This window comes from Rhinoraja longicauda, chromosome 10, assembly GCF_053455715.1.
Source record: "Rhinoraja longicauda isolate Sanriku21f chromosome 10, sRhiLon1.1, whole genome shotgun sequence".
In the NCBI taxonomy this organism is placed as follows: domain Eukaryota; kingdom Metazoa; phylum Chordata; class Chondrichthyes; order Rajiformes; family Arhynchobatidae; genus Rhinoraja; species Rhinoraja longicauda.
Window position 1 is genome coordinate 10,197,767 of NC_135962.1, and position 25,000 is coordinate 10,222,766.

A 25,000-nucleotide genomic window follows, 5' to 3' on the forward strand; every position below is an offset into this window, starting at 1 on the left:
AGAGAGAGAGAGAGAGAGAGAGAGAGAGAGAGAGAGAGAGAGAGAGAGAGAGAGAGAGAAAGAAAAAAAAAAGATTCTGCATATAGGGGATTTTGGCACATATCGCTCGTTTCCCCACTTCCGCCAGTCACCCAAATAGCTCGTGCCACGTGCAGTTCTTCTGGTTGTGGAGTGGAGAGAGTCAGCAGCATGAGTTCCGGACACGCCCGTAGTGCAATGCATGTGGGGCTCCACAGCTCCCCAGCCTCTGGGTTCCTGCTTGTTTAACCGCCTCCACGAAGCACTCTCCTGGCCTTACCCCCTCACTCGGTTATAGAGGACAGTCGACAATAACAGACATTTTCACCCCCCACCAGGGTCCATTATTTTAAGGGTTTACTATACATGTCCAAATCAGAATTGATGGTTCCAAAGTGAAAATGGTTGAGTGTCTTAAAGTTAATATTAGCAATGGTCTGTTGTGAAACAAATACATTGAAGTGACTGCCAAGAAAGGTACATTAACACCTCTACATCCTCAGAAGACTGAAGAGATTTGGCATGTCTCCAATGACTCTTACAAATGTTCGTGGGAAATTGCCGAGAATTCTTCAAGTAGCCCAGTCCATCGTGCAGGCAAAGTTGCTGCGACCATTGACTCCATTTACACTTCATGCTACCTCGGAAAAGCCGTCAACATTATCAAAGACTCGTCCTGCCCCAGTCGTTCCTTCTCCCTGCTCCTGTCGGGCAGAAAGTACAGAAGCTTGAGATCATGCACCACTGGAATATTGATGAATGGTCCTTTCATAAGCTAGGGTACTGTCTAATTCACCCACTACCCCATTGTGGACATTGGGCTTTGTCTCTGGAACTATTCTGCTATAATGCTCAGAACTATATTCTGCACTTTGTATCTTCTCCTTTGCTCTTCGTATTGTACTTGAGTTTGATTTGATTGTATTATCTGATCTGATTGGATGGCATGCAGAACAAAGCTTTTCACTGCACCCCGGTACACTTGACATTAGTAAACCTAAACCATTCCCAAAGTCTTGTGATCTCTCTTCCACATCTTTAAACTCATGAGACGTCCCTCTTTGCTCTTCCAAGGCTCGCTGTTGCTTAATTTCTAAAAGCCTCCCCATCTCCCAACAATTCAAACACTAATGCCACTTTATATTCTGCAAAATATGGCCATGTAATTATGGTTGCAGTTCGTATTGGTGCATTTATCCTTGAATATGAAATCTCTGGTGGGGTAGCTCATTAGTTTTGTCCAGGGACTGATTTGAAGCAAAGATTTTAATATCGCCTGTGTGTTCAAAGAGTGCATTTCTTTCAGTAAGATGACTGCATTTTTGTAAAGCTGAGGATTGTTTGTTACTCTCCATATGTGCCTGAGTACCTCTTGTAGAGGAAAAGAATTGGAAAAAGTGGGTCAGATGGTCTATTTGAGTTATGGTCCAAAAGACGTCCTCCAGTTCTGTGTGATAGTTTGTTTAAATCCCCTTAAGGCCTTGTCTGTCCTCACCTCTGCAGCCAGCTCTCCATTCACCACTGCCTTGACTAAAATGATAATTCATAGTCGTGTCCTTCTCTGTAAACAGCTTCAGTCTTGTTACCCTCCTGAGGTCAGACTCCCTCCAGTCCTAACCTCTTTAACCTCTCCCTAATCTCTAGAATTTCTTCAACCCCGCCTGACTCCTTCCTCTAAGATCATGCTTCCTTCTTGAGGTAAGCTTTAGCTTATCCACTGTAGTATCTCCTTCAGCCTCAATTTCCTGACTGATAATACTCCTATGAAGCAATGTCGCGTGCTTGCCAAGTTAAACATGCCATGTACATTATTTCACCTTGCCTGTTGTACGTGCGCCCCTCATCCTGAGTCTGAAGAAGGGTCCTGACCCAAAACATCACCTATCCATGTTCTCGAAGAATGCTACCTAACCCACTCAGTTACTCCATCATTTGTTTTTCCTGCATACTTGTATTCATTCCTTCAAATGGGAGAACTAGTTTCCATTCTCTTTCTCTCTCTTCCTCTACTAATTGTCCTTGCCAGTCTTGCTGTGTTTTTGATGCCATGTTAAGGTATGGTTACCATATCGAATAAGACTTGTGGACACAGTCGCCTTCAGGGCGTCTGTAAAAGCCGAACCCATTCCTTACCCAGGGCCAGCCTGTACTTGCATTTAGGGAATAGAATAAAATAAAAGACCAAGTTTTACATTCTAACAACAGTTGGAGTGCAACGAGTCAAAATAAGGAACTATCCATGGAGATGTAGGTCAAATGGAGTCAAGATGTGGATTAGCTGTGATCTGATTGAAAATTGTAATGAGTTCAGTGGCTGCCTGTGGATGCTCGCCTACACCATCTGCAATTCATTGGGCTGCTCTGCCTTCTGTAGCCTCAGTTACATTGTCAATGCTGTGTTCAATGTGACGTAAACATAAAAAGAAACATCAATATGCTGAGACTGTCACCAAGGTATTAATGTATTTCAATTTAATTTTACTTGTGATGGTCACTTACATGGTGCATTGTTGACTGTGGTCTGACTGTAAAATCTATTAAATTTGCTATTTCTCTATAACTTTCAATTGACAATGCAAAGTTTATAATGAGTGATTGTTATGATTTTCAGATCTGGTGGCGGTTCTGTGCCCAAAAGGCCCCTTGCGTATTCTAGTGGAAACTGCCCAAGAAAGAAATGAGCCGATATTTCCCGCTCTGATCTACTCCTGTAAGTTGAGTTGTTCATTTTTGATTCCTCGGCTGAAAGTCGCTGTGCACCCGATTGAACTCTTGTGTTTCATCTGATGTAGCAACGATGGTCTGGTTGGTTAACATGGCGGATGTCGATCCAGAGGCCAGGCTACACCCAGCAAATGACTCTGGTCCCGAAACACCCAGTGAGTACATTTTATTTGTTGAACTTTATAGAAAATATTAAAGTAAAGTAAAAAATAGTCATTCTGTAAGGAACTCAACTGGAGTAGCCACGACTGTGGTTACCAATTCTGGTCAGAAGCTGGATGAGGGTACAGTGACTGACTGACTGACTTCCTGATGCCCCAAGGGCTTTCAGCATCTGCGAGGCACTAGTCAGGAGTGTGATGGAACAGTGTAGGAACGAAATGCAGATGCTGGTTTCAACAAAAGATGACACAAAAAACTGGAGTGACTCAGCGGGACAGGCGGCATCTCTGGAGAGAAGGAATGGGTGACATTTTGGGTTGAGACCCTTCTTCAGGAAGGTCTCGACCCAAAACGTCACTGATTCCTTCTCTCCAGAGATGCTGCCTGTCCCGCTGAGTTACTCCACCTTTTTGTGCGATGGAATAGTTTTCACTTGCCTTGACAAGTGTTGCTCCAGCAACTCTCAAAGCCTGATGGTATCCAGGATAAAGCAGCCCGTTTGCTTGGTGTCCCATCCACCTCACTATATCTTTGTTCCTGCCACCTCTAGTGCACAGTGGTATAATGCGCACCATCTACTAAACATGCTCCTCACCCAGGCTGCCCTGACAGAACCCCACAAAACCACAATCTGCCACACCACCAACTCTCAACAAATCTGACTTGGAAGCATATCACAGTCGCTTCATCGTCACTGGGTATAAATCCTGGCCTCCCAGCATTACTGAGTGCCATCACCTGGTTCAGTGAATCAAGGTGGCGGCTTGTGTCCTTATCTAAGGGAAATTAGAGGTGGGCAATAAATCTGGAATCCTAAAAATTAAACAAGATGTTCTCCATAGAACCTGGAACAGTACAGCACAGGAACAGGCCTTTCGGCCCACAATGTGAATGTGATACCAAGGTAAACCAATCTCCTTTGATTGCTCAATTCCCAGCATATCCATGTGCCTATTCAAAAGCCCTTGAAATGCCACTTTCCTATCTGCCTCCACCACCATCCCTGGCACCCCGTTCCAGGTGCCCACTACCCTCTGTGCAAAATAATTTTCCCCGCACATCTCCTTCAAATTTTGCACCCCTCACGTCAAAGTTTTAAGGGGAATTGTGGCGCAAGATTTTTTTTTGCACAAGTGGTGGTGGGTCCTGAAAAGATTTTTTGCACAGACTAATCTTTGACACTTCCACCCTGGTTCTGACAATCCACCCTATCTATGCCCCTTAAGTCTCCCCTCAACTTCCAGTACTCCAGAGAAAACTGTCCAAGTCTGCCTAATCTCCCCTTGTAGCTAATATCCCCTAATCCAGGCAGCATTCTGATAAACCTTTTCTACACCCTCTCGAAAGCCTCCGTATCCTTCCTGTAATGGGGCGACTGGGACTGCACACAATACTCCAAATGCTGCCTAACCAAAGTCTTGTAGAGATCCATGTCAACGTTAATTGATGTTTTTATAGACCGAGTACATAAATTCCAGTGAAATAACATAGGCATTTTATTTTAAAATGACTGCCAGATTCAGATACCGGCAATTAAATGGAAGTATTTTGAATAGAAATGGTTAATTTTATTCCATGACTTGCTATTTGTTTTCCCTTTAAATGATTGTAGGCTTGTGGATGTTTTTTTTAACTCTTATTGGGTGATAAATACCCTGAAGGCACAGCTGCTTGTTCTGAATCACTCCAACCTTTTTGCCAAAAGCACAAAAAAACCCCTCCACATATTAGAAATCTCAAGCAAAAACAACTGTTAGTCAGGCAGTATCTAGCGCTGTAAGGCAGCAACTCTACCACTACACCACTGTGCTGCTCAAGGTTGACTAAATGAAGAATTGAATCATTGAATTTTGCAACTGAGAAGGTCATGCTTTGGCCTCACGGAAGAGCCAGCCCCTCAGTCTCATTCCCTTGCTTTTTTTTTTCCAAAGTCCTGAAGATTTTCCTTTCCAATCATTTGCCTAACTCCACTACGAACATTTACTGTTGAATCTGCTTCCGCCATCTTTCCAGCTGTGCCTTCCAGTTTACTGGGCGGAATGGTTGTCAGATTGGTCTGTAGCACAGGGCAAGCAAAATGTAGGTTACAAGGAAACTGGGAACGGACATTGCTCTGAGAGCCAGCATAAACTCAACGAGTGGATACAAATGTATGAAATATTAATATAAAATGCTCTTTCATTCCTACTTCCTACTTCCAAAGTTTGTTGTCTTGAAACTAAAAGTAGTGTGCTTTGTGTTGTAACTCACTGAGTATTCACTGAGTGGTAATTCAGCTTCCTTTCCGTAACTTCACCCAGCCGCTGCACTGAGCCAGGATTGTCCTGTTGATGGTGTAGTAGAAACAGACGATGGAGGCTTCAGCCAGGAGTGGACAGAGACCAGAGACGCCAGGTTGGGCCCGATGGAGTCGACTCAGGAAACCCGGGCCACTGTGCAGGCCTTGCCGAGCCCTCCAGTGGCAATGGATGATCCAGAGGAGAGTAAGTTACACGTGGCGCCAGCCTCCTTCACCCATCACTCCTGTGTTTGGTGACCACCTGATCTAGCAGCTGTGTTTAAAATTGTGGTGGTGTTCCTCCAAAAGTAGTTCAACTCAAGTAGTTTGCACTTCAACTCCCCCTCCCATTCCCAGTCTGACCTTTCTGTCATGGGCCTCCTCCAGTGCCATAGTGAGGCCCACCGGAAATTGGAGGAACAGCACCTCATATTTCGCCTAGGCAGTTTGCAGCCCGGTGGTATGAACATCGACTTCTCCAACTTTAGATAGTTCCTCTGTCCCTCCCTTCCCCTCCTCCTTCCCAGATCTCCCTCTATCTTCCTGTCTCCACCTATATCCTTCCTTTGTCCCGCCCCCCTGACATCAGTCTGAAGAAGGGTCTCGACCCGAAACGTCACCCATTCCTTCTCTCCCGAGATGCTGCCTGACCTGCTGAGTTACTCCAGCATTTTGTGAATAAGCCCTGCTCACGTATCACGGATACCGAGGCATCCAGCCGATATCCAAGAGAAGCGACTCCCTGCTGAGCACGCTGATGATGCGGGACTTGCTGACCACATTGAGTAGTTGAGACTAATTGTGCTGGGTGTGTTTGAGACAAGTCAAAAGGGGAGAAAGCAGGAAGCGTGTGCATGTGGAAGATTAATGCCTGTTTGGGCAAGGTGGGTTGTTTCTGAGCTGGGCCATGGCCATTCAGCGTGGAGACAGGCCCATCAGCCCACCAATTTCACACCGGCCAGCAAGTACCAATTTTGCACCCATGCCACACTAATCCCATTTTATTCCCGCAGCACTCCCATCAACTATCACCAGATTCTATCACTCGTCTATGTACCGAGGGCAATTTAGAACTGCCAATTAATGAACCAACCGCCTGCCAATCTTTGACAGCAGAGTAACCAAAGGAAATGCACGCATTTCATTCCAGGGAGAAAGTGCAAACTCCACACATTACACAAAGTCAGGATTGAACCTGAGTTGCTGCAGCTGGGAGGAGGTGACTGCACTATTGTGCAGCTGTTGTGCTCAGTAACATTTTACACTTACTGCAGATTACATTGGCACTGAGTGCATTAAAACTGCACCGAGCCAGTCTGATCAGTCTTTCTGTTAATGCACAGTTTACAAACATTTTATATTTGTAATGAAAGCATTAAAGTGGGAGTAAATGTCTACCGTGCTCTTAATGTTCTTTTCAGTTTTCCCCTCCCCCCCCCCCCCCTCTCTCTCTTTCTCTCTCCGTTCCCCATTCCTGTTTGCATGGGGTCACTGTTCTATTCACTGCTGTCAATCTGTTTCCGTTTCAGGGGGTGTGAAGCTTGGTTTAGGCGACTTCATATTCTACAGCGTTCTCGTTGGAAAAGCATCAGCAGCGGCAAGTGGAGACTGGAATACAACCCTGGCCTGCTTCGTGGCAATACTAATTGTGAGTATGTCGCGGCAGTGTAGTGGTGGGTGTACACTGTGCAGTCTCTCCCATCCTATTTAGAGTTCAGGATGCACAGGGTCCTCACCTCGCTCAGCTGCACCCAACGTTGAGTGTGTTGGGTGAGGGATTTGACCTCGGAGGGTTTCCGAGCTGGAGACTTGCACTCTCTGACCTGCTTTCTCATACGATCAGCAGATGTTATGTCCAACAGTTTGGTAGCAATCTGTTGTGAGATGTTGGTAGACACAAAAGGCTGGAGTAACTCTGGGTCAGGCAGCATCTCTGGAGACAAGGAATAGGTGACGTTTCAGGTCGAGACTCTTCTTAAGCTTGGTGTCAGCTTTAAACTTTGAGCCCACGTTGTTTCCATTGATGACAGTTCTGGGAAGGTAAAGTGTCTGACAAGTTCTGTAACTGGGGGTATTGTTAGTTGTTAGGATGTGCACACGACCCTCAGACAGTGGCAACATTTGCTTCTCTCATCAGCATTGAGGCTTTTCTTCACTTCCATTTAACTCCATCTGGAGCTTTAGGCACCCTTCTGCTCCTTGGTGCTCAGCCATCTGAGCCAACTGGCAGCACGGCGGCACAGCGGTAGAGTTGCTGCCTTACAGCGCCAGAGACCCATGCTATCTGTACAGTTTGTACGTTCTCCACGTGACTTTTCGTGCGTTTTCTTCGGTTGCACAGGTTTCCTCCCACACTCCAGAGCCAATCCGTTAATTGGCTTTGGTAAAGATTGTAAATTATCCCTAGTGTGTAGAATAGTGTTAGTGTACGAGGATTGCTGGACAGCACGGACTCGGTGGGCCAAAGGGCCTGTTTCCGCACAGTATCTCTAAACTAAAAACGAAATCTCTGCTGTGGTGAATCCTTGGAGGAAGAAGCCTCTCATCTGCTGCATGTCCCTGAGTAGCTGATTGTTTGTTGCCCAAAGTGTGTTGTGGTTTCAGCACCACTCCTTGAAAGGACAATCACACAGGGAAGGTTTCTTCCATGTGGCGTTCAGCACACAGGGCGCATGGATGTGGATCTCCATTTTTACCAAGGGTTTATCTGTGCATTTCCTTCACAAAGAATAAAAATGTTTAATTTCTTACTCCCGATTATTATTTCACCTGTCTTACATTTTTGCCAATATTTTTCAAGTCAAGTAGAAATTTAATGTAGTGTGCACAAGTACAGTGAGATCTTGTACAATGTAAATCTTGCCTGCAGCAAAATCACAGTAAAGAGAGACTGCAAATAAACAAGAAAATGTTGCAAAACACATAAGATGGATCTGCCGAAATTTTTTTTTTTGCAGCAGACACACATGTAATGTGGGAATGTCTTCCTTTTGAGATACCTTTAGAAGATTTATGGTTTGTTTTCCAGCAATTCTACTTACCCATTCCTTATTTCTTGCTTCTCCTTTGATGAATTTCGAAACTTTAACTTCCAGACCAGCCTACCGTGTGGTACTTTGTCGAAGACCTTGCTAAAGTCTATATACTCAATGTCTATTATACTGTCATCGTCATCCTTTTGCTCAACTCTTCAAAGATATACTCAAATCAAATTGGTGAGACACCATTTCCCAGGCACAAAACCATGCTGACTACATCTAATCAGACCTTGCCTTTCCAACTGCTGGTAGATTGCCTCTCAGAATCCACCTCCCTGTAACTGTACCACCATCGATGTAAGCCTGTAACTCCCTGGCTTATTCCTCTTGCCCTTCGCAAATAAAGCTGCATCATTAGCCATCCTCCAGTTTTCTGATATCACGATGATATAAAAGATTCTGCCTGAGCTCCAATTTCTTTCCTCCTCTTAACATGCCCTGAGGTTTTATTCACCCTCATGGACTTCAGGACCACTGACATCTCGTTCTTCATAATGTTGATGTTCTTTCAGACATCACTGGCCTCTCCCTCAAACTCACCAGCTTCCATGTCCTTCTCCATGTTAAATACAGGCACAGTGTTGATTTAAGACCCCTCCCATTTCCTGGAGCTCCACACATAGATCACCTCACTGATCCATTAGGGGGAAACCACTCCGGCTACTGTTTTGCTCTTAATAAATTTGTAGCATATTTTAGAATTACCTGCCAAAGATAACTCTGGTTTTATTTTTGCGTCATAATTTCCTTAAGTGTACTCTTACTCTTCAATGGACACACTTGATCCCAGTTGCCTGTCCCTAACATATACCGCACTTGGAGTACTGTGTGCAGTTTTGGTCTCCAAATTTAAGGAAGTATATTCTTGCTATTGAGGGAGTGCAGCGTAGGTTTACTAGGTTAATTCCCGGAATGGCGGGACTGTCGTATGTTGAAAGACTGGAGCGGCTAGGCTTGTATACACTGGAATTTAGAAGAATGAGAGGGGATCTTATCGAAACATATAAGATTATTAAGGGGTTGAACACGTTAGAGGCAGGAAACATGTTCCCAATGTTGGGGGAGTCCAGAACCAGGGGCTACAGCTTTTTCAGTCAAGAGTTGTAAATCTGTGGAATTCACTGCCTCAGAAGGTAGTGGACGCCAAGTCTCTGAATGCAATCAAGAGAGAGCTAGATAGAGCTCTTAAGGATAGCGGAGTCAGGGGGTATGGGGAGAAGGCAGGAACGGGGTACTGATTGAGAATGATCAGCCATGATCACATTGAATGGTGGTGCTGGCTCAAAGGGCCGAATGGTCTACTCCTGCACCTATTGTCTATTGTCTATTGCCTCCTTTTTCATTACCGTACCTTCAATATCCCTCATCAGTCAAGGATCCTGCCAGCATTTCCCTTCGCTCCGACAGTACTCGTGGGCCCCGAACTCTCCCAATCTTACTCAAAGCTGTGCAATAACTTGGAGACATTCTGCAGTTGTGAAAGGCAACTTTTGATCGCAAGTACTTCCCATTGTCTTGTCCTCAGTGTCTATCGGGGGGACTGAGCTGCAAGGGAGTAACAAGTCTTTTCTTTGTATTTCAGGGTTTGTGCCTCACTCTCCTGCTGCTTGCCATCTTTAAGAAGGCTTTACCAGCTCTTCCAATCTCCATCGCATTTGGGCTGGTTTTCTACTTTGCCACAGATAACCTGGTGCGTCCATTCATGGACCAGCTTGCTCTCTATCAGTTTTATATATAGGACTGACTGCCCTTTCCGCCGGAGGAGATTGCAGATGTACTGTAACTCGTGTTCAGAACTGGAATAGAAACATCTTGTAATTTGTATAAACATCCCAGATTAGGGAAAGTATAGCTTTATGGAACTTGGTGTGGATTATCATTTTCTACCCAATTCATCATCTTTCTAACCTGACATCACCAGTGACATTTGAGGAAAATCCACCTGGTGCGTGTTTGGACAGGATGGGAATTTTGGCATCTCGCAACAGAGTGGCGGCAGGTTCCTGGGAAAGGTTCCTGGCTGCGCTGTGCTTGTAAATAGCCTCAGTGGAAAAGATAGCAAATGGGCTCCAAACACACTCCTCCAAATGTGGATTTGAAATGTTGCTTCACTGAGCTAATTTATTACTCTGTAAAAGGTTCTTGCACTTCAGAAAGGCGGTGGCCTCTTCTATGTAAACAAGCCTCTGATAGATGCACCATAAACTTTACTTCACCCTGAATTGAACTTTTTCGTTTAAGTTTAACAAAAAGATTAGTTTTGAAATGGAAACAGGAAATGCTGGGGGCAGAGCAGGTCAGCATGCAGCGCATGGAGGGAGGGGGCAGGGGTAATGTTCCCAGTCATTGACCCTTGTGTGTCCCACAGCAACTTCATGTTTTTATTGCAGACTCCCAGCAGCTTGTACTGATGCTTTTTGTACTGATGTACTTTATTTTTTTAAAGTTATTATGAATAAGACACTGTGGCATTTGTGATGTTTTGAAAGAATGCCTACAAATGTATCGAACTTTTTTTAACAAAATAATTGGGTTCTTAATGACCAATTGGCTTCTGTCTGGTCCCTGATTCAGAGCGATTAAAGGTTAGTGATACACTGGAGTTTCGCTGCTTGTTTCCTTTTGTTGATCAAGGCGCATGTGGTTTAAGGGAGTTGGCAGGAAACTCTGCAAGCTCCCAGCTGCCTGCTCACCCCCAGGGACATTTGGCATTTTTCTGCCAGAGATGTTCAAGGATAAGAAGAGTTAGACGAAACGACTTCCTCTGGAGGAAGAGTCTAGGCCAAGACTGGAATAATTCGAACCAGGACATTTGCGGGGAAGTTTGGAGTTAGTTATCCACAGGAAAGCACTCGATGTTCTCCCGTAATGCATGGAGCAAGGACTTGGGTCAGCTGGTAAAAGGGAAGACGTGGTACAGAGGATCTTTGGTGCCCTCAAGAATTCTTTGCCCCTGTGAAGAATCTCTTGAAGTGTAGTTATTATTATAATCTTCTATATTTCCTTGCAACATCTGAGCCCATTCAGTCTATGCTGGTTTTCAGAGCAATCCCATCACTGCATTTTCCTGCAACTTGCCCTTTCTCTCATGTCTGTTAACTCTTTCTCCCCCCCCCCCCCCCCCCCACACCATTTTCCTCCCACCCTCTAAGTTTGGATTACAGATTACAGGTGCATAGCTGCCTCACATCTAGAGTTGCCAACTTCCTCACTCCAAAATACAGGACAAGGTGATGTCACCGCTCCGCGTCCCTTGTGACCTCACCCAGCCAGCGGCCACGTGCTCCCACTCCACCAATGGCGGCCGCCTGGGCCGGGAGGCGGGTTGCTGCACAACCGCTGTTAGGTGGCGACCGGGCTTCCGGACCGAGACTGTCCGGAGCTAAAATGTCGGAAACCTAGAGTCAGAAACTTCGAGTGTCAGGGCCTGCAGCGCCCCCGGCTCTAATAAGGGACAAGGGCGGTCCCGTACGGGTCAAAACAATTTAGCCCAAAATACGGGATGTCCCGGCTAATACGGGACAGTTGGCAACCCTACTCTCATCCGAACTTTGATGCTGAATGTGTGACTTCCACATAGTTCTTTGACTTTTCAGGCCAAGTAAAAGAGGGGGGCATGAGCAACGGAGGTGAGATTGGAGTGGAGAAGTCAAGACGGTTCATGTCGTGTCGACAGTCGAAAGAGAAAGTTCCAGAGAGAGTACAAGGCTGGCAGGGGGAGTCCATGAGGAGGAGGGATGCTGGAGATGGATGAAGGGATCATTGCTGGTAGGCAAGGACTCCTTACCAGAGAAAAAGCCCCAGTGACGGAGACGATAGAATAGGAGATCAACATCACAATGGGCCAAGAAATCATTAAGGTCTCTTATCAGCAAATGTTCAAACATTAACTTGGGTTGCTATACTGATTGGTCTCTGCTGGCACTGTCGTCTAGGCCCAGAATCTCACCCAGAGTTGGGTTGTTGAGTTGCTATGTGCAAAGTGCAAACAACACAAAACCTTTTAAATCATTTGCTTAACCCCATCTGGAGTCTGGTTTCTGTTCAGGATCCCGAGCCTTGGTGAGGAAGAGATTTACCAGCATGGGAGTTGGGTTTGAGGAACCGTGATGTGGGAAACGTGGAGGAGGGTCTCTGCATCTCAACAGGGAGTGTGGCATGGATTAGGGTGTTCCAGTCACTGGATGGATTTGGTAATGCAATGTGGAACTGTGAGGCCGCAGCAGAATATAGATCAGTTGGGTAGATGGAACGGAATCCTGACAAGACTTTAGACTTTAGAGATGCAGCGTGGAATCGGGCACATCGGCCTACCTTGCACATCAGGGACCATTTACAATTTTACCGAACCCAATTAACTTACAAGCCTGCATGTCTTTGGTTATGTGGGAGGAAACCAGAGCACCCGGAGTAAACCCACGCAGTCACCGGGAGAATGTACAAACTCCATATAGACAGCACTTGTGATCAGGATCGAACCCAGGTCTCCGGCACAGCTCCACCGTTGCGCCACCGTGCCACTCCTGCCCAACAGGTGTGAGGGCATATATTTTGGCAATTCAAATAGGTATGACATATATAGTAATTAGGGCACTAAGGAATGCTGGTGAACAGAGCAACCTTGGGGATTGAGTCCATAGTTCCTGGAAGGAGGCAACAGGACGTGAAGAAGGCGTGTGGCATACTTGCCTTTGTAGGTCACGGCATAGAATATAAGAGTTAGGACTTTAGATTTAGATTTTTTTTAGATTTAGAGATACAGCGCGGAAACAGGCCCTTCGGCCCACCGAGTCCCGACCGGCCAGCGATCCCCGCACATTAACACTATCCTACACACACTAGGGACAATCTTTTACATTTACCCAGTCAATTAACCTACATACCTGTACGTCTTTGGAGTGTGGGAGGAAACTGAAGATCTCGGAGAAAACCCACGCAAGTCACGGGGAGAACGTACAAACTCCGTACAGACGGCGCCCGTAGTCAGGATCGAACCCGAGTCTCCGGCGCTGCATTCGCTGTAAGGCAGCAACTCTACCGCTGCGCCACCGTGCTGCGACTTTATGTTGCAACTTTACAAAACTGAAAGGCACGGTGCTTAAGTATGTCAGCGGGGCAGGCAGCATCTCTGGATAACATGGATAGGTGACATTTCAGGTGGGGCCCCTTCAGACAAGGCACTAGTTCGGCAGAACTTGGAGCACTGTGTGCAGTTCTGTTCTCCACTCTACAGGAAGGATATGGTTGTAATGGAGAGAGTGCGGAGGAGATTCACCAGGAGGTTTGGTGGATTGGAGGACTTTAGTTACATGACATTGGATAAGCTGGGGCTGGCGTGACGGCATTTTATAAGTTTGAGTGGCATAGATTGAATAGGTCGTCAATATCTTTTCCTATGTGGGGGTATCAAAAACAAGTGGACTTGGGTTTAAGATGTGAGGAAGGAGTTTAAAAGGGATCTGAGGCGGTAAGTTTATTTGTAAAGGGGGCGTGGCTGCGTTCTACGGCTCGCCGGCAGTCTGTCTTTTTTTTGTTTTTGTCTATTGTCATCGTTTAAATGTACGTTTTAATCTATTTTTAACTCTGTATATGTGGGTGGTGGTGGGGGGGTTGGGGAAACCTTTTTTTCCCAATCTCCTCTTCAACGGAGATGCGACCTTTACCGTGTCGTATCTCCGTTCGTGCTACGGCCTAACGTCGGCGGCCTTCAGCTGGGATCGACCTTGAAGACTCCGGTCGCAGGGCCTGGACTTACCATCTCGGAGGCTTCGGCCGTGGGCCCTGCAGACCGCGACATCTGGAGTTCGCAGGTCCCTGGCTGGCGAACGGCTTTCGGGAGCTCCAGCCGTGGCAGCTTCGACCGTCCCGGAGCGCGAGGTTTGATCGACCCGCTCGCAGGCCCTTCATCGCCCTGCGTGGCCTGGCCGCGGCACTTTCCATCGCCCGGTGGGGGCTCAGGACCTTCATCGGCCTGCTCGGCTCGGCCCTGGGACTTTCCATCGCCCGGTGGGGGCTTCAAAAGTCGGGAGCCTCGATCGCCTCGTGGCACCACGGGAGAAGAATGAGGAGGAGATAAGACTTTTCTTTGCCTTCCATCACAGTGAGGGTGTGCCTGGAGCAATCACTGTGATGGCTATTTGTGTTAAAATTGTAATTGTGTGTCTTGTGTTCTTTATTGTCTACTGCCGGACCCTGACGTGAGAGGACGCTGGTGCTATTTGTTCGCCGCTTCTCCGTCAGGATAGTTCGTCTGTTTGTTTTTATGTCATGACTGTTTTTGTAAAGCGTCTTTGAGCACTTGGAAAAGCGCTATATAAAATAAATGTTTATTATTATTATTATTATTATTATAAAGAGTGGGTGTTAACCTGATGTAATTTTTTTTTAAATCGCTGTTTGAGGCACTTAGGCAGATCTTGAATAGGTGAAGTGTGGAAGGATTTGGTCTGAATGTGGTGAAGTAGCATTAGTGTGGATGAGCAAAAAGCCCAGCATGGTGGTCTGAAGGGCCTGTTTGGTACCCTGTACACGCCTATGGCCCTATGCAGCAGGGGGGTGGTGATCAAAAGGCATAGATTTAAGTACATTGGCAACACTACCAAGCTGCAGCACTTTTTGCAGCAGTTTTACTGCATGCCCTCCTTAAAAGGTGGTTAAACCAGATTTAGCTGTAACAATCAGAAGGGAATTGGGAGTGAAGTACTTGCAGGTGTAACTGTGGCTGGGATGTTGGTAAAGTGCAGTGGTAGGAAGCGGGTAGCTCATTGAAAACGCTCTCCTATCCAGTGATCAAGTCAACGTATGAAGCAGGCCAACTTCCAAATTCCACTCTACTGTTGAAGGCCCACACCCTGCTCAGTCCCTCCCCTCCCTTCACCTTTCATTGAGCCGGGCAAGGTCATAGATGATCCTCCTTAAAGCAGATTAAAGTGCAATCTCCTTGCACTGATGGTATGCACCACCAGCAAGACTGAAGCTGTGTTACTCCCTCCCACATATTAAACGTATGTTTAACAAAACATAATCTTCAATCACCAAATTTTATCAAGCTAATCTTGCTAATTAGGATATTGAAATGTTACTAAAGTCACAAAGAGGGATCAAAGTAACAAAAAAGAAGGATACAACTGAAATAAACAGTGGTTTAAAATTAGACGGTACCATTGATAATTTAGTTTTAAGTAAACTCAGTGGTAGTTTTAGTTCCCGTGTCAGATCATCCCAAGATTTGGTTATTCATAGTGCAATGTGTTTGGGATCATTTTGAATTTAAATTACTCTGAGGAACTGTACTGCAAATTTACAACAACTATCACTGCTCACAGAGTCAGAGTGCGGCACAGCCCAAAAATTAGCCTTTGGCCCACTGAGTCCATACCAACCAGCAACCATCCATTTGCACTAATCCCACTCAAACCTATTTTATTCCCTCCAGATTCTACCAATCCGCTTTACACTCAGGGCCATATATAGCAACCAATTAACTAACCAAGCTGCAAGTCTTTGGGATGTGGGAGGAAACCGGAGCACCTAGAGGAATCCAGTACAGTTACAGGGAGACAATGCAAACTCCACACACACAGACAGTGCCAGAGGTCAGGATTGAACCTGGATCGCTGGAGCTGTGAGGCAGCTGTGCAGAGCCCAGACCGTCACACAAACCTACCTCCCGTCCATTGACTCCATTTACACTTCGCGCTGCCTTGGCAAGGCCTCCAGCATAATCAAGGACGAGTCGCACCCCAGTCACTCCCTCCTCTCCCATCAAGCAAGAGGTACAGAAGTGTGAAAACACACACTTCCAGATTCAGGGACAGTTTCTTCCCAGCTGTTATCAGGATGTTGATAACCATCCTATCAACAACTAGGAAGCAGTCCTGAATTACAATCTACCTCATTGGAGACCTTTGGACTTCCTTTGATCAGACTTTACTGGCTTTATCTTGCACTAGACGTTATTCACGTCATTCCCTTCATTGTGTAACCTGTGGATGGCTTGATTGTGATCATGTATTGTCTTTCCGCTGACTGGTTAGCACACAACAAAAGCTTTTCACTGTACCTTGGTACACATGACAATAAACTCAACTCAAACTCGGCAGTGCCACCTCTTGCACTACTGTCTCCAAGCGTTTGTGTGGCATACACCATCTTTGCTACAGCTAGAGGTCACATGCAAATGTAGACCCATTCTGAGTCCCCTAAGCTGATTAAGCAGGAAAGGAGATGGTTTTGCTTTATTGGTTTATAGAGATAGACGTCAGTTGAAGGCATTATCAGACGCTTTCACTTCTGGTTGCCCTGGGACATTCAGATTTGTGCTGCTGTTGGAATCGATTGGGGAAACTGTCACCATGTCCGAAGAGAAACTGGAAATCTTGGTGAAGAACATGGAGAATATGATGTTTGAACTGGAACAGCTAAAGGTTCACTGCTCCAAGCAAATCCTGGATCTGCAGCAGGTAGTTCAGGAACTACATCGAGAGAACAAAGACCTGTCAGAAAAATACATTCAACTCTCTCTGGAGCTCAGCGCAACCAAGGAGGTCATAAGTCAGCTGCAGGACACCAAATGTGCTTTTGATGCGAAAGAGCGTCAAGCTCAGAAACTCAACCGGCAGCTGTAGACAAGGAGAAGATGGGAGCCTGTGATTCTGATGGACCAACATAGCAAAGCATCAGCATCATGAACCGCAATCAACTCAAGAAACCGCTGGGAATTACAGGGGACCTTTGAGAGTCGAGTGTTCTTACGAATGCGAACTTCCCACAGGTTTGCTTTTGAACAATGATTCCCAGAGCTGTATCATAAGTGTAAGAAAATAACTGCAGATGCTGGTACAAATAGAAGGTATTTATTCACTAAATGCTGGAGTAACTCAGCAGGTCAGGCAGCATCTCAGGAGAGAATGAATGGGTGAAGTTTCGGGTCGAGACCCTTCTTCAGACTTCACCCATTCCTTCTCTCCCGAGATGCTGCCTGACCTGCTGAGTTACTCCAGCATTTAGTGAATAAATACCCAGAGTTGTATCTGCAGTCTCAGGCTGTGCTCACACCACCACTGTGCACAGAGGCTTTGATGTCTGTTTCTGCTGCTGAAGCCTCTGCCTGTTACAAGCAGCTGGTCTTTGTAAAACAGGTAATCTGCGTGAAACTTGCCGCACGTTCCAACATCATGTTTTGTGCACGTAAATGTATTAAATGTGTTGGAAACCAAATGCAAATGTCTTGTCATTTATTGATTCACGGGATGTGGACGTCACTGGCAATGTATTAGCTGATATCCATCCCTGATACTCCTGCACTGAGGAAACAGTTTAGAAACAACCGCATTGATGGGCATGGAGTTACCGACAGATCAAAATGAGTTAGGAGGGCAGATTACAACCCCTAAAAGAACCAGACGGTCCCGTCTCTGGGTCAGACCCCATCACAGGCAGACCCCTCCCTGGGTCAGACACCCCACTGTAGACGGACATGTCTGAGTCAGACGCCTCACTGTAGATAAACATGTCTCTGGGTCACACACCTCACTGTAGACGGATATGTCTGAGTTAGACGCCTCACTGTAGACAGACATGTCTCTGGGTCACACACCTCACTGTAGACGGACATGTCTGAGTCAGACGCCTCACTGTAGATAAACATGTCTCTGAGTCACACACCTCACTGTAGACGGATATGTCTGAGTCAGACGCCTCACTGTAGACAGACATGTCTCTGGGTCACACACCTCACTGTAGACAGTCCCCTCCTGGGTCGGACACTCCACTGCTTTAAAAAAAAAAATTTAAATCAAAAATATTTATTCAAATATTAAAATAATATATACAATACAATAAAACCAAAACAGAACCCACCACCAGAATACTATACAACAAATATACCAAGTTGGCCTGCTTCAATTGAAACTATTATACAATTATATTACAATCCCCATCCAGGATACATCCAATCCCCCAATCCAAAGCCCAGCGGTCCCGGAAATCCTCCAGGGTGCCCGTGGACAGCGCATAGTCCCTCTCCAACACCACCCGGGCGCGGATGTAACCCCGGAAAAGGGGTAGGCAGCTGGCTCGGGCAGAGCCGACACTCCACTGCAGACTGATTCGTAGGGCCTCTTGCATTGAAATAAATGCGTTAATCTAGCAGGCTTTCCTCACTCCCTCCCGTGCTCCTGCCTGTCCCGTCTACTGAATTTGCTGTCATTGCTGGTCATGTCCCGCTGAGTTACTCCAGCACTTTGTGTCTATCTTGCTGTCTCCCACCAGCCTCCCTGCTGCTTGCCTCCTGGCACCTTGCCAATCTAGTTTAAACCCTGCCCTACTCACACTTGCTCATCTGCCCACCAGGATAACGGTGCTCCACCAGGATATGCAGGGAATGAAGGGATTATGGATATAGATCGTGCACAGGGAAAGGAGACGTTCATCTTGGCATTATGTTTGGCACAGATATTGTGGGCTGAAGGGCCTTTTCCTGTGCTGTATTCTATGTTTAGATGCAATCCATCCCTCTTGCACAGGTCACCTCTGACTGGAAGAGATCCCAATGAACAAAAAATATGAATCCCTGCCCTCTGCACCAACTTTGCAGTCAATGCAAACTCCATAGTGCATCGTTGTTGAGGTAGGTAGGGTAGTGGTCAGGGTTGTGCAGTGTGGCTCAAGAGCCTGATGGTTGTTGAGAAGAAGTCGCTCTTCACCTGGAGTTCTCAGGCTGCTGTATCTTCTTCCTGATGCTCGCAGCAAGATAAGAACTTGGCCAGAGTGGTGTGAGTCTTTAATGATATTAGTTGTCTTATTGAGGCAGCGCTTCCTGTAGATCCCTTCGATGGTGGTGAAGTCAATACCTGTTGGACCAGGGAGTGTCCACCACTTTCTGCAGCCTCCTTCATTCCAGGGCATTTGAACCAGGCTGAGATGCATCAGTCAGTATGGGACTAGCTTAGATGGGACATCTTGGTTGGCCTGGACAGGTTGGGCCAAAGTGCCTGTTTCCATACTGTATGACTCTGTAACCTCCTCCAGCAGTTTTGTTCCATACTCTGTAAAAACACGCCCCACACATCTCCTTTAAATTTCCTCCCCCTGAGCTTAAACCTCTGCCCTCTAGTCTTTAATTTCCACCTTGGGAAAAATATTTGAACTGTATCTATATAACCAATCTATACTTCTCATAATTATATAAACTTCGATCAGGTCTTCCTTCAACCTCCAATACTCCTGAGAAAACAATTTAAGTTATCAAACCTCTCCTTGTAACTACCGTTTAACCCAGGCAACATTCTGGTGAACTTCTGGCACCCTTTCCAAAGCCTTTGCACCTCCCTGCTATGGAGGCGACCAGGACTGCATGCAATAGAAACATCATAGAAAATAGGTGCAGGAGGAGGCCATTCGGCCCTTCGAGCCTGCACCGCCATGCAATATGATCATGGCTGATCATCCAACTCAGTATCCCGTACCTGCCTTCTCTCCATACACCCTGATCCCTTTAGCCACAAGGGCCACATCTAACTCCCTCTTAAATATAGCCAATGAACTGGCCTCAACTACCTTCTGTGGCAGAGAATTCCACAGATTCACCACTCTCTGTGTGAAAAAAAACTTTCTCATCTCGGTCCTAAAAGACTTCCCCCTTATCCTTAAACTGTGACCACTTGTTCTGGACTTCCCCAACATTGGGAACAATCTTCCTGCATCTAGCCTGTCCAACCCCTTAAGAATTTTGTACGTTTCTATAAGATCCCCACCTCAATCTTCTAAATTCCAGCGAGTACAAGCCGAGTCTATCCAGTCTTTCTTCATATGAAAATCCTGCTGTCCCAGGAATCAATCTGGTAAACTTCAAATGCAGCCTAACTAAAGTTTTGTGAAGCTACAACATGGCTTCCTGACTCTGACACTCAGTGCCCCGTTGCTGTAGGCAAGCTGAGAACGATGAAGTGGGGTGCGGTGGGAATGGGAGGGGCAACTCCCCGGCTAATCCTGACGCAACCGTTCATCATCAAAAGCCAAAGAAAAGCAAGTGCGCAGCATCTCTGCAAGAAGGAACTTGCTGGAAGCCGCTGAGATCCAGGTAATTTTACACACCAAGGTGAACCAGACTTTCCACAGATCCCCAGCACACACTGGTTTTCGTTTGGACACCCTGTGCGTAGGGGAGAGGGTAGAGCCGAAGATGTCCTTGTCGGGTTGCTCCTGGGTCTGGCCAAACTGGCCATCCGCGACTCACAGCGCCAGGCGGAAGAGGGCTCTGCCCGAGCCGGCTGCCTGCCCCTTTTCCGGGGTTACGTCCGCGCCCGGGTGGTGTTGGAGAGGGAACACGCGCCGTCCACAGGCACCCTGGAGGATTTCCGGGACCGCTGGGCACCGCGGGGGATTGGATGTATCCTGGATGGGGATTGTAATATAATTGTATAATAGTTTCAATTGGTATATTTGTTTGTATAGTATTCTGGTGGTGGGTTCTGTTTTGGTTTTATTGTATTGTATATATTATTTTAATATTTTAATAAATATTTTTGATTAAAAAAAAACTTTAAAAAAACCCCACTGGTTTTCGTCTCCTTACAGACCGCTCTGTCGGGACGGCCACTGTAAAGGGCCAAGTGACCACAGGAGGCTTTGCAGCCAAACGCACCTGTTCGACTGGGGAAGGTACTGCAGCCCCGGCTAATCCTGTTCCACACAGCTTGTCCGAGCAACTTACACTGAGGAGATTGTAGCAGCAGCTACTCATGGGAGCTTTATATAGTTAAGAGTGTTTTATTGTCATATGTCCCAGATAGAACAATGAAACTCTTATTTGCAGCAGCACAACAGAATATGTAAACAGAATATGTATGAAGATGGGTCTCAACCCGAAATGCCACCCATTCCTTCTCTCCAGAGATGCTGCTTTACTCCAGAGATGCTGCTTGTCCCGCTGAGTTACTCCAGCTTTTTGCATCTATCTTTGGTTTAAACCAGCATCTGCAGTTCTTTCCTGCAGAATATGTAAACATAGTACTCTGTAAACAATATAATATACACTGTAAATGGCTCGATTGTAATCATATATTGTTTTTCTGCTGACTGGATAGAATGCAACAGAAGCTTTTCACTGTACCTCAGTACACGTGACAGTAAACTAAACTGAAATATTCTCCCCACAATCCTCCAACCCTCCCAGATTCTACATTAACTTCATCTGGCATCCTGATTAGGGCGGCTACGGTAGCGCAGCAGTAGAGTTGCTGCTTTACAGCGAATGCAGCGCCAGAGACTCAGGTTCGATCCTGACTACGGGTGCTGCACTGTAAGGAGTTTGTACGTTCTCCCCGTGACCTGCGTGGGTTTTCTCCGAGATCTTCGGTTTCCTCCCACACTCCAAAGACGTACAGGTATGTAGGGTTAATTGGCTGGGTAAATGTAAAAAAAAAAAAAATTGTCCCTAGTGGGTGTAGGATAGTGTTAATGTGCGGGGATCGCTGGGCGGCACGGACTTGGAGGGCTGAAAAGGCCTGTTTCCGGCTGTATATATATGATATATGATATGATATGATATTCCATGTACCACCACCTTCTGAGTGAGAAGGTTGAGAGGGGATCTTATCGAAACATATAAGATTATTAAGGGGTTGGACACGTTAGAGGCAGGAAACATGTTCCCAATGTTGGGGGAGTCCAGAACCAGGGGCCACTGTTTAAGAATGGGTAGGCCATTTAGAACAGAGATGAGGAAAAACTTTTTCAGTCAGAGAGTTGTAAATCTGTGGAATTCTCTGCCTCAGAAGGCAGTGGAGGCCAATTCTCTGAATGCTTTCAAGAGAAAGCTAGATAGAGCCTCTTAAGGATAGCGGAGTCAGGGGGTATGGGGAGAAGGCAGGAACGGGGGTACTGATTGAGAATGATCAGCCATGATCACATTGAATGGTGGTGCTGGCTCGATGGGCCGAATGGCCTCCTCCTGCATCTATTGTTTCTATTACATTTTTCTCCTCTCATCTTAAACCTTTGTCCTCTTGTTCTCGAATCCCCAACCCTGGGTAAAAGTCCCCTCATGACTTTATACACTACTGCAAGATAACCCTCAACCTGCTGTGCTCCAGGGAATAACGTCCCTGCATGGCCAACCTCTCCCTCTCGCTGGGGCCACTGCACCCATCACTCCCACATCGAGCAAACCCTGCTCCAGTACTCCCTGGAGTCGAGTCAGAAACCGGGATCACGCCCACAAGTGGCCATTTGCAAACAGTGGACGATAAAGATGGGGAAAAGAGCTCGTTAACACACCAGGATTATCATAAATTCATAAGTTATAGGAGTAGAATAGGCTACTCGGCCCATCGAGTCTACGCCATTCAATCGTGGCTGATCTCTGCCTCCTAATCCCATTTTCCTGCCTTCTCGCCATAACCTTTGACACCAAGTTCGAATCAAGAATTTGCCTATCTCTGCTTTTAAAATATCCACTGAATTGGCCTCCACAGCCCTCTGTGGCAATAAATTCCACAGATTAACTAACCTCTGACTAAAGTTGCTCCCTCACCTCCTTTCTAAAAGAGCGCCCTACAATTCTGAGGCTCTGACCCCGCCACACTCCATCTCTCACCTCACCCACTCACCGCCCCTCATCCTCTGCACCACCTCACCCGACCTCCCCCACCTCGCCTACCCCTCCCACAAACCTGTTTCTCACCCAGCTTTCCTCCCCTCCCTCCTCCACTCTCCCACTCCCTCCACCCTCTCCCCATCCCCTCAAACTCCATCCTCTCTCCTCAACTTTCCTCCCCTCCCCTCCCCTCCCTGCCCCACTCCATCTGCCTCCCCTCCCCTCGCTGCCCCACTCCATCTGCCTCCCCGCCCCCACTCCATCTGCCTCCCCGCCCCACTCCATCTGCCTCCCCTCCCTCCCCTCCCTGCCCCACAATAGACAATAGGTGCAGGAGGAGCCATTCGGCCCTTCGAGGCCTGTACGCACCGCCATTCAATGTGATCATGGCTGATCATTCTCAATCAGTACCCCGTTCCTGCCTTCTCCCCATACCTGCTGACTCCGCTATCCTTAAGAGCTCTATCCAGCTCTCTCTTGAATGCATTCAGAGAATTGGCCTCCACTGCCTTCTGAGGCAGAGAATTCCACAGATTCACAACTCTCTGACTGAAAAAGTTTTTCCTCATCTCAGTTCTAAAATGGCCTACCACTTATTCTTAAACTGTGGCCCCTGGTTCTGGACTCCCCCAACATTGGGAACATGTTTCTGTTGTAATATATAAGACAAGGGGGATGTTGTGATATTGCTGGACTACTTTGTGTATCCAAGAACTACTTTGTATGGCTGTGTATATAAGTGATGGGTGTGATTAGGCGGGCACTATGGGATCCAGGCGGCCTTGGAATAAACAGCCTGGAGTTAAGCTCCACCATGATAACATCTTAAACATGTGTACTCGTGGTCCATCCAGAGTCACAACAAAGGTACAACAAGTACCGGACCACGAAGTACAACATGGTGGCAGCGGCTTGGTGTTTCGCCTAGGGAAGGAATGAAGCATGTCCGAGCAGAAAAGGTTACAAAATTAAAAAAGAAGAAAAAAAAAGCCCTGAAGGGAAACAACACAAAAGAAAAGTTTCCAGCTCGGTACGGGACGTTTGGAGTGCATCCCGACAGAGCCAGTGTGAGTTGGTATAGTTACCTGCTCAGTAGTCGGCGCCGAGTTGCCGACGTGACGCTGCAAGCTGCTGGGGGCGGTGCGTGTAGGCCCACGTCGCGCCCCAGCACCTGTGTAGGCCCGAGATGTAGGCCCTGCTTCGCGGGGGAGACCGGGAGACCCCGACACACACGGAGATGTGCGGCAACCGGTAAGACCGACACCCATGGAGGTGTGCGGCAACCAGAGGAGACCGGAAGACCCGACACCCACGGAGGTGTGCGGTGACCGGGGAGGAAGCCCCGGAGGAGACCGACACCCATGGAGGTGTGCGGCGACCGGGAGAGCCCCGGGGGGAGGCTGACACCTACGGAGGTGTGCGGCGACCGGGGAAGACCGACACCCACGGAGGTGTGCGGCGACCGGTAAGACCGACACCCACGGAGGTGTGCGGCGACCGGGGGAGGCTGACACCCACGGAGGTGTGCGGCGACCGGGGAAAGACCGACACCCCACGGAGGGTGTGCGGCGACCGGGGGGAGGCTGACACCCACGGAGGTGTGCGGCGACCCCGGGAGAGCCCTGGAGGGAGACCGACACCCACGGAGGGGTGTGCGGCGACCGGAGGGGGTTGGTCGGCGACCGGAGGGACTGACCACCTGCGGAGGTGCGGGCGGCCGGTAAGGCCGAGGCACTAAATACTCACCCCAGGGCGCGTCGACCGTAGAGTCGGGACGGCCCTGGGCCCGAGGCAGCGGCAGCGCGTTGGAATTGCGCGGCAGCTGCCGGGGAGCACCTGTGGGCGGGGCCGGGGAGCACCTGTGGGCGGGGCCAGCGGGCAGCGTGTTCGAAAAGTTGAGCGACAGCTGCCGGGGAGCACCTGTGGGCGGGGCCAGAGTGCACTACAGCGGAGGCGCGATCGCACCGCGATTACAGCAGTGTCAGCCCAGCAGTGGGAGCCCAGCAGTGCCAACCCAGCAGTGGGAGCCCAGCAGTGCCAACCCAGCAGTGGGAGCCCAGCAGTGCCAACCCAGCAGTGGGAGCCCAGCAGTGCCAACCCAGCAGTGGGGAGCCCAGCAGTGCCAACCCAGCAGTGGGAGCCCAGCAGTGCCAACCCAGCAGTGGGGAGCCCAGCAGTGGG

General features: G+C 47.7%; 2 protein-coding genes across 6 annotated transcripts in view; both read left to right on the plus strand.

The window, feature by feature from the left end:
• Positions 1–10,836, plus strand: part of psen1 (presenilin 1) — a 76,765-nt gene extending 65,929 nt beyond the window's left edge. For all 5 annotated transcript variants that reach the window (XM_078407095.1, XM_078407098.1, XM_078407096.1 and 2 more), the window contains exons 7-11: positions 2,630–2,728; positions 2,811–2,897; positions 5,205–5,387; positions 6,712–6,830; positions 9,803–10,836. In XM_078407095.1, coding sequence (XP_078263221.1) covers positions 2,630–2,728; positions 2,811–2,897; positions 5,205–5,387; positions 6,712–6,830; positions 9,803–9,958 — 644 coding nt within the window. In that variant the 3' untranslated portion in view covers positions 9,959–10,836. The remainder of the gene's footprint in view (positions 1–2,629; positions 2,729–2,810; positions 2,898–5,204; positions 5,388–6,711; positions 6,831–9,802) is intronic.
• Positions 10,837–17,300: 6,464 nt separating this feature from the next.
• The window catches only part of LOC144597724 (papilin-like), a 48,480-nt gene continuing 40,780 nt past the window's right edge, over positions 17,301–25,000 (plus strand). The window contains 3 exon segments of the mRNA XM_078407256.1: positions 17,301–17,360; positions 18,574–18,664; positions 20,800–20,883. Coding sequence (XP_078263382.1) covers positions 17,301–17,360; positions 18,574–18,664; positions 20,800–20,883 — 235 coding nt within the window.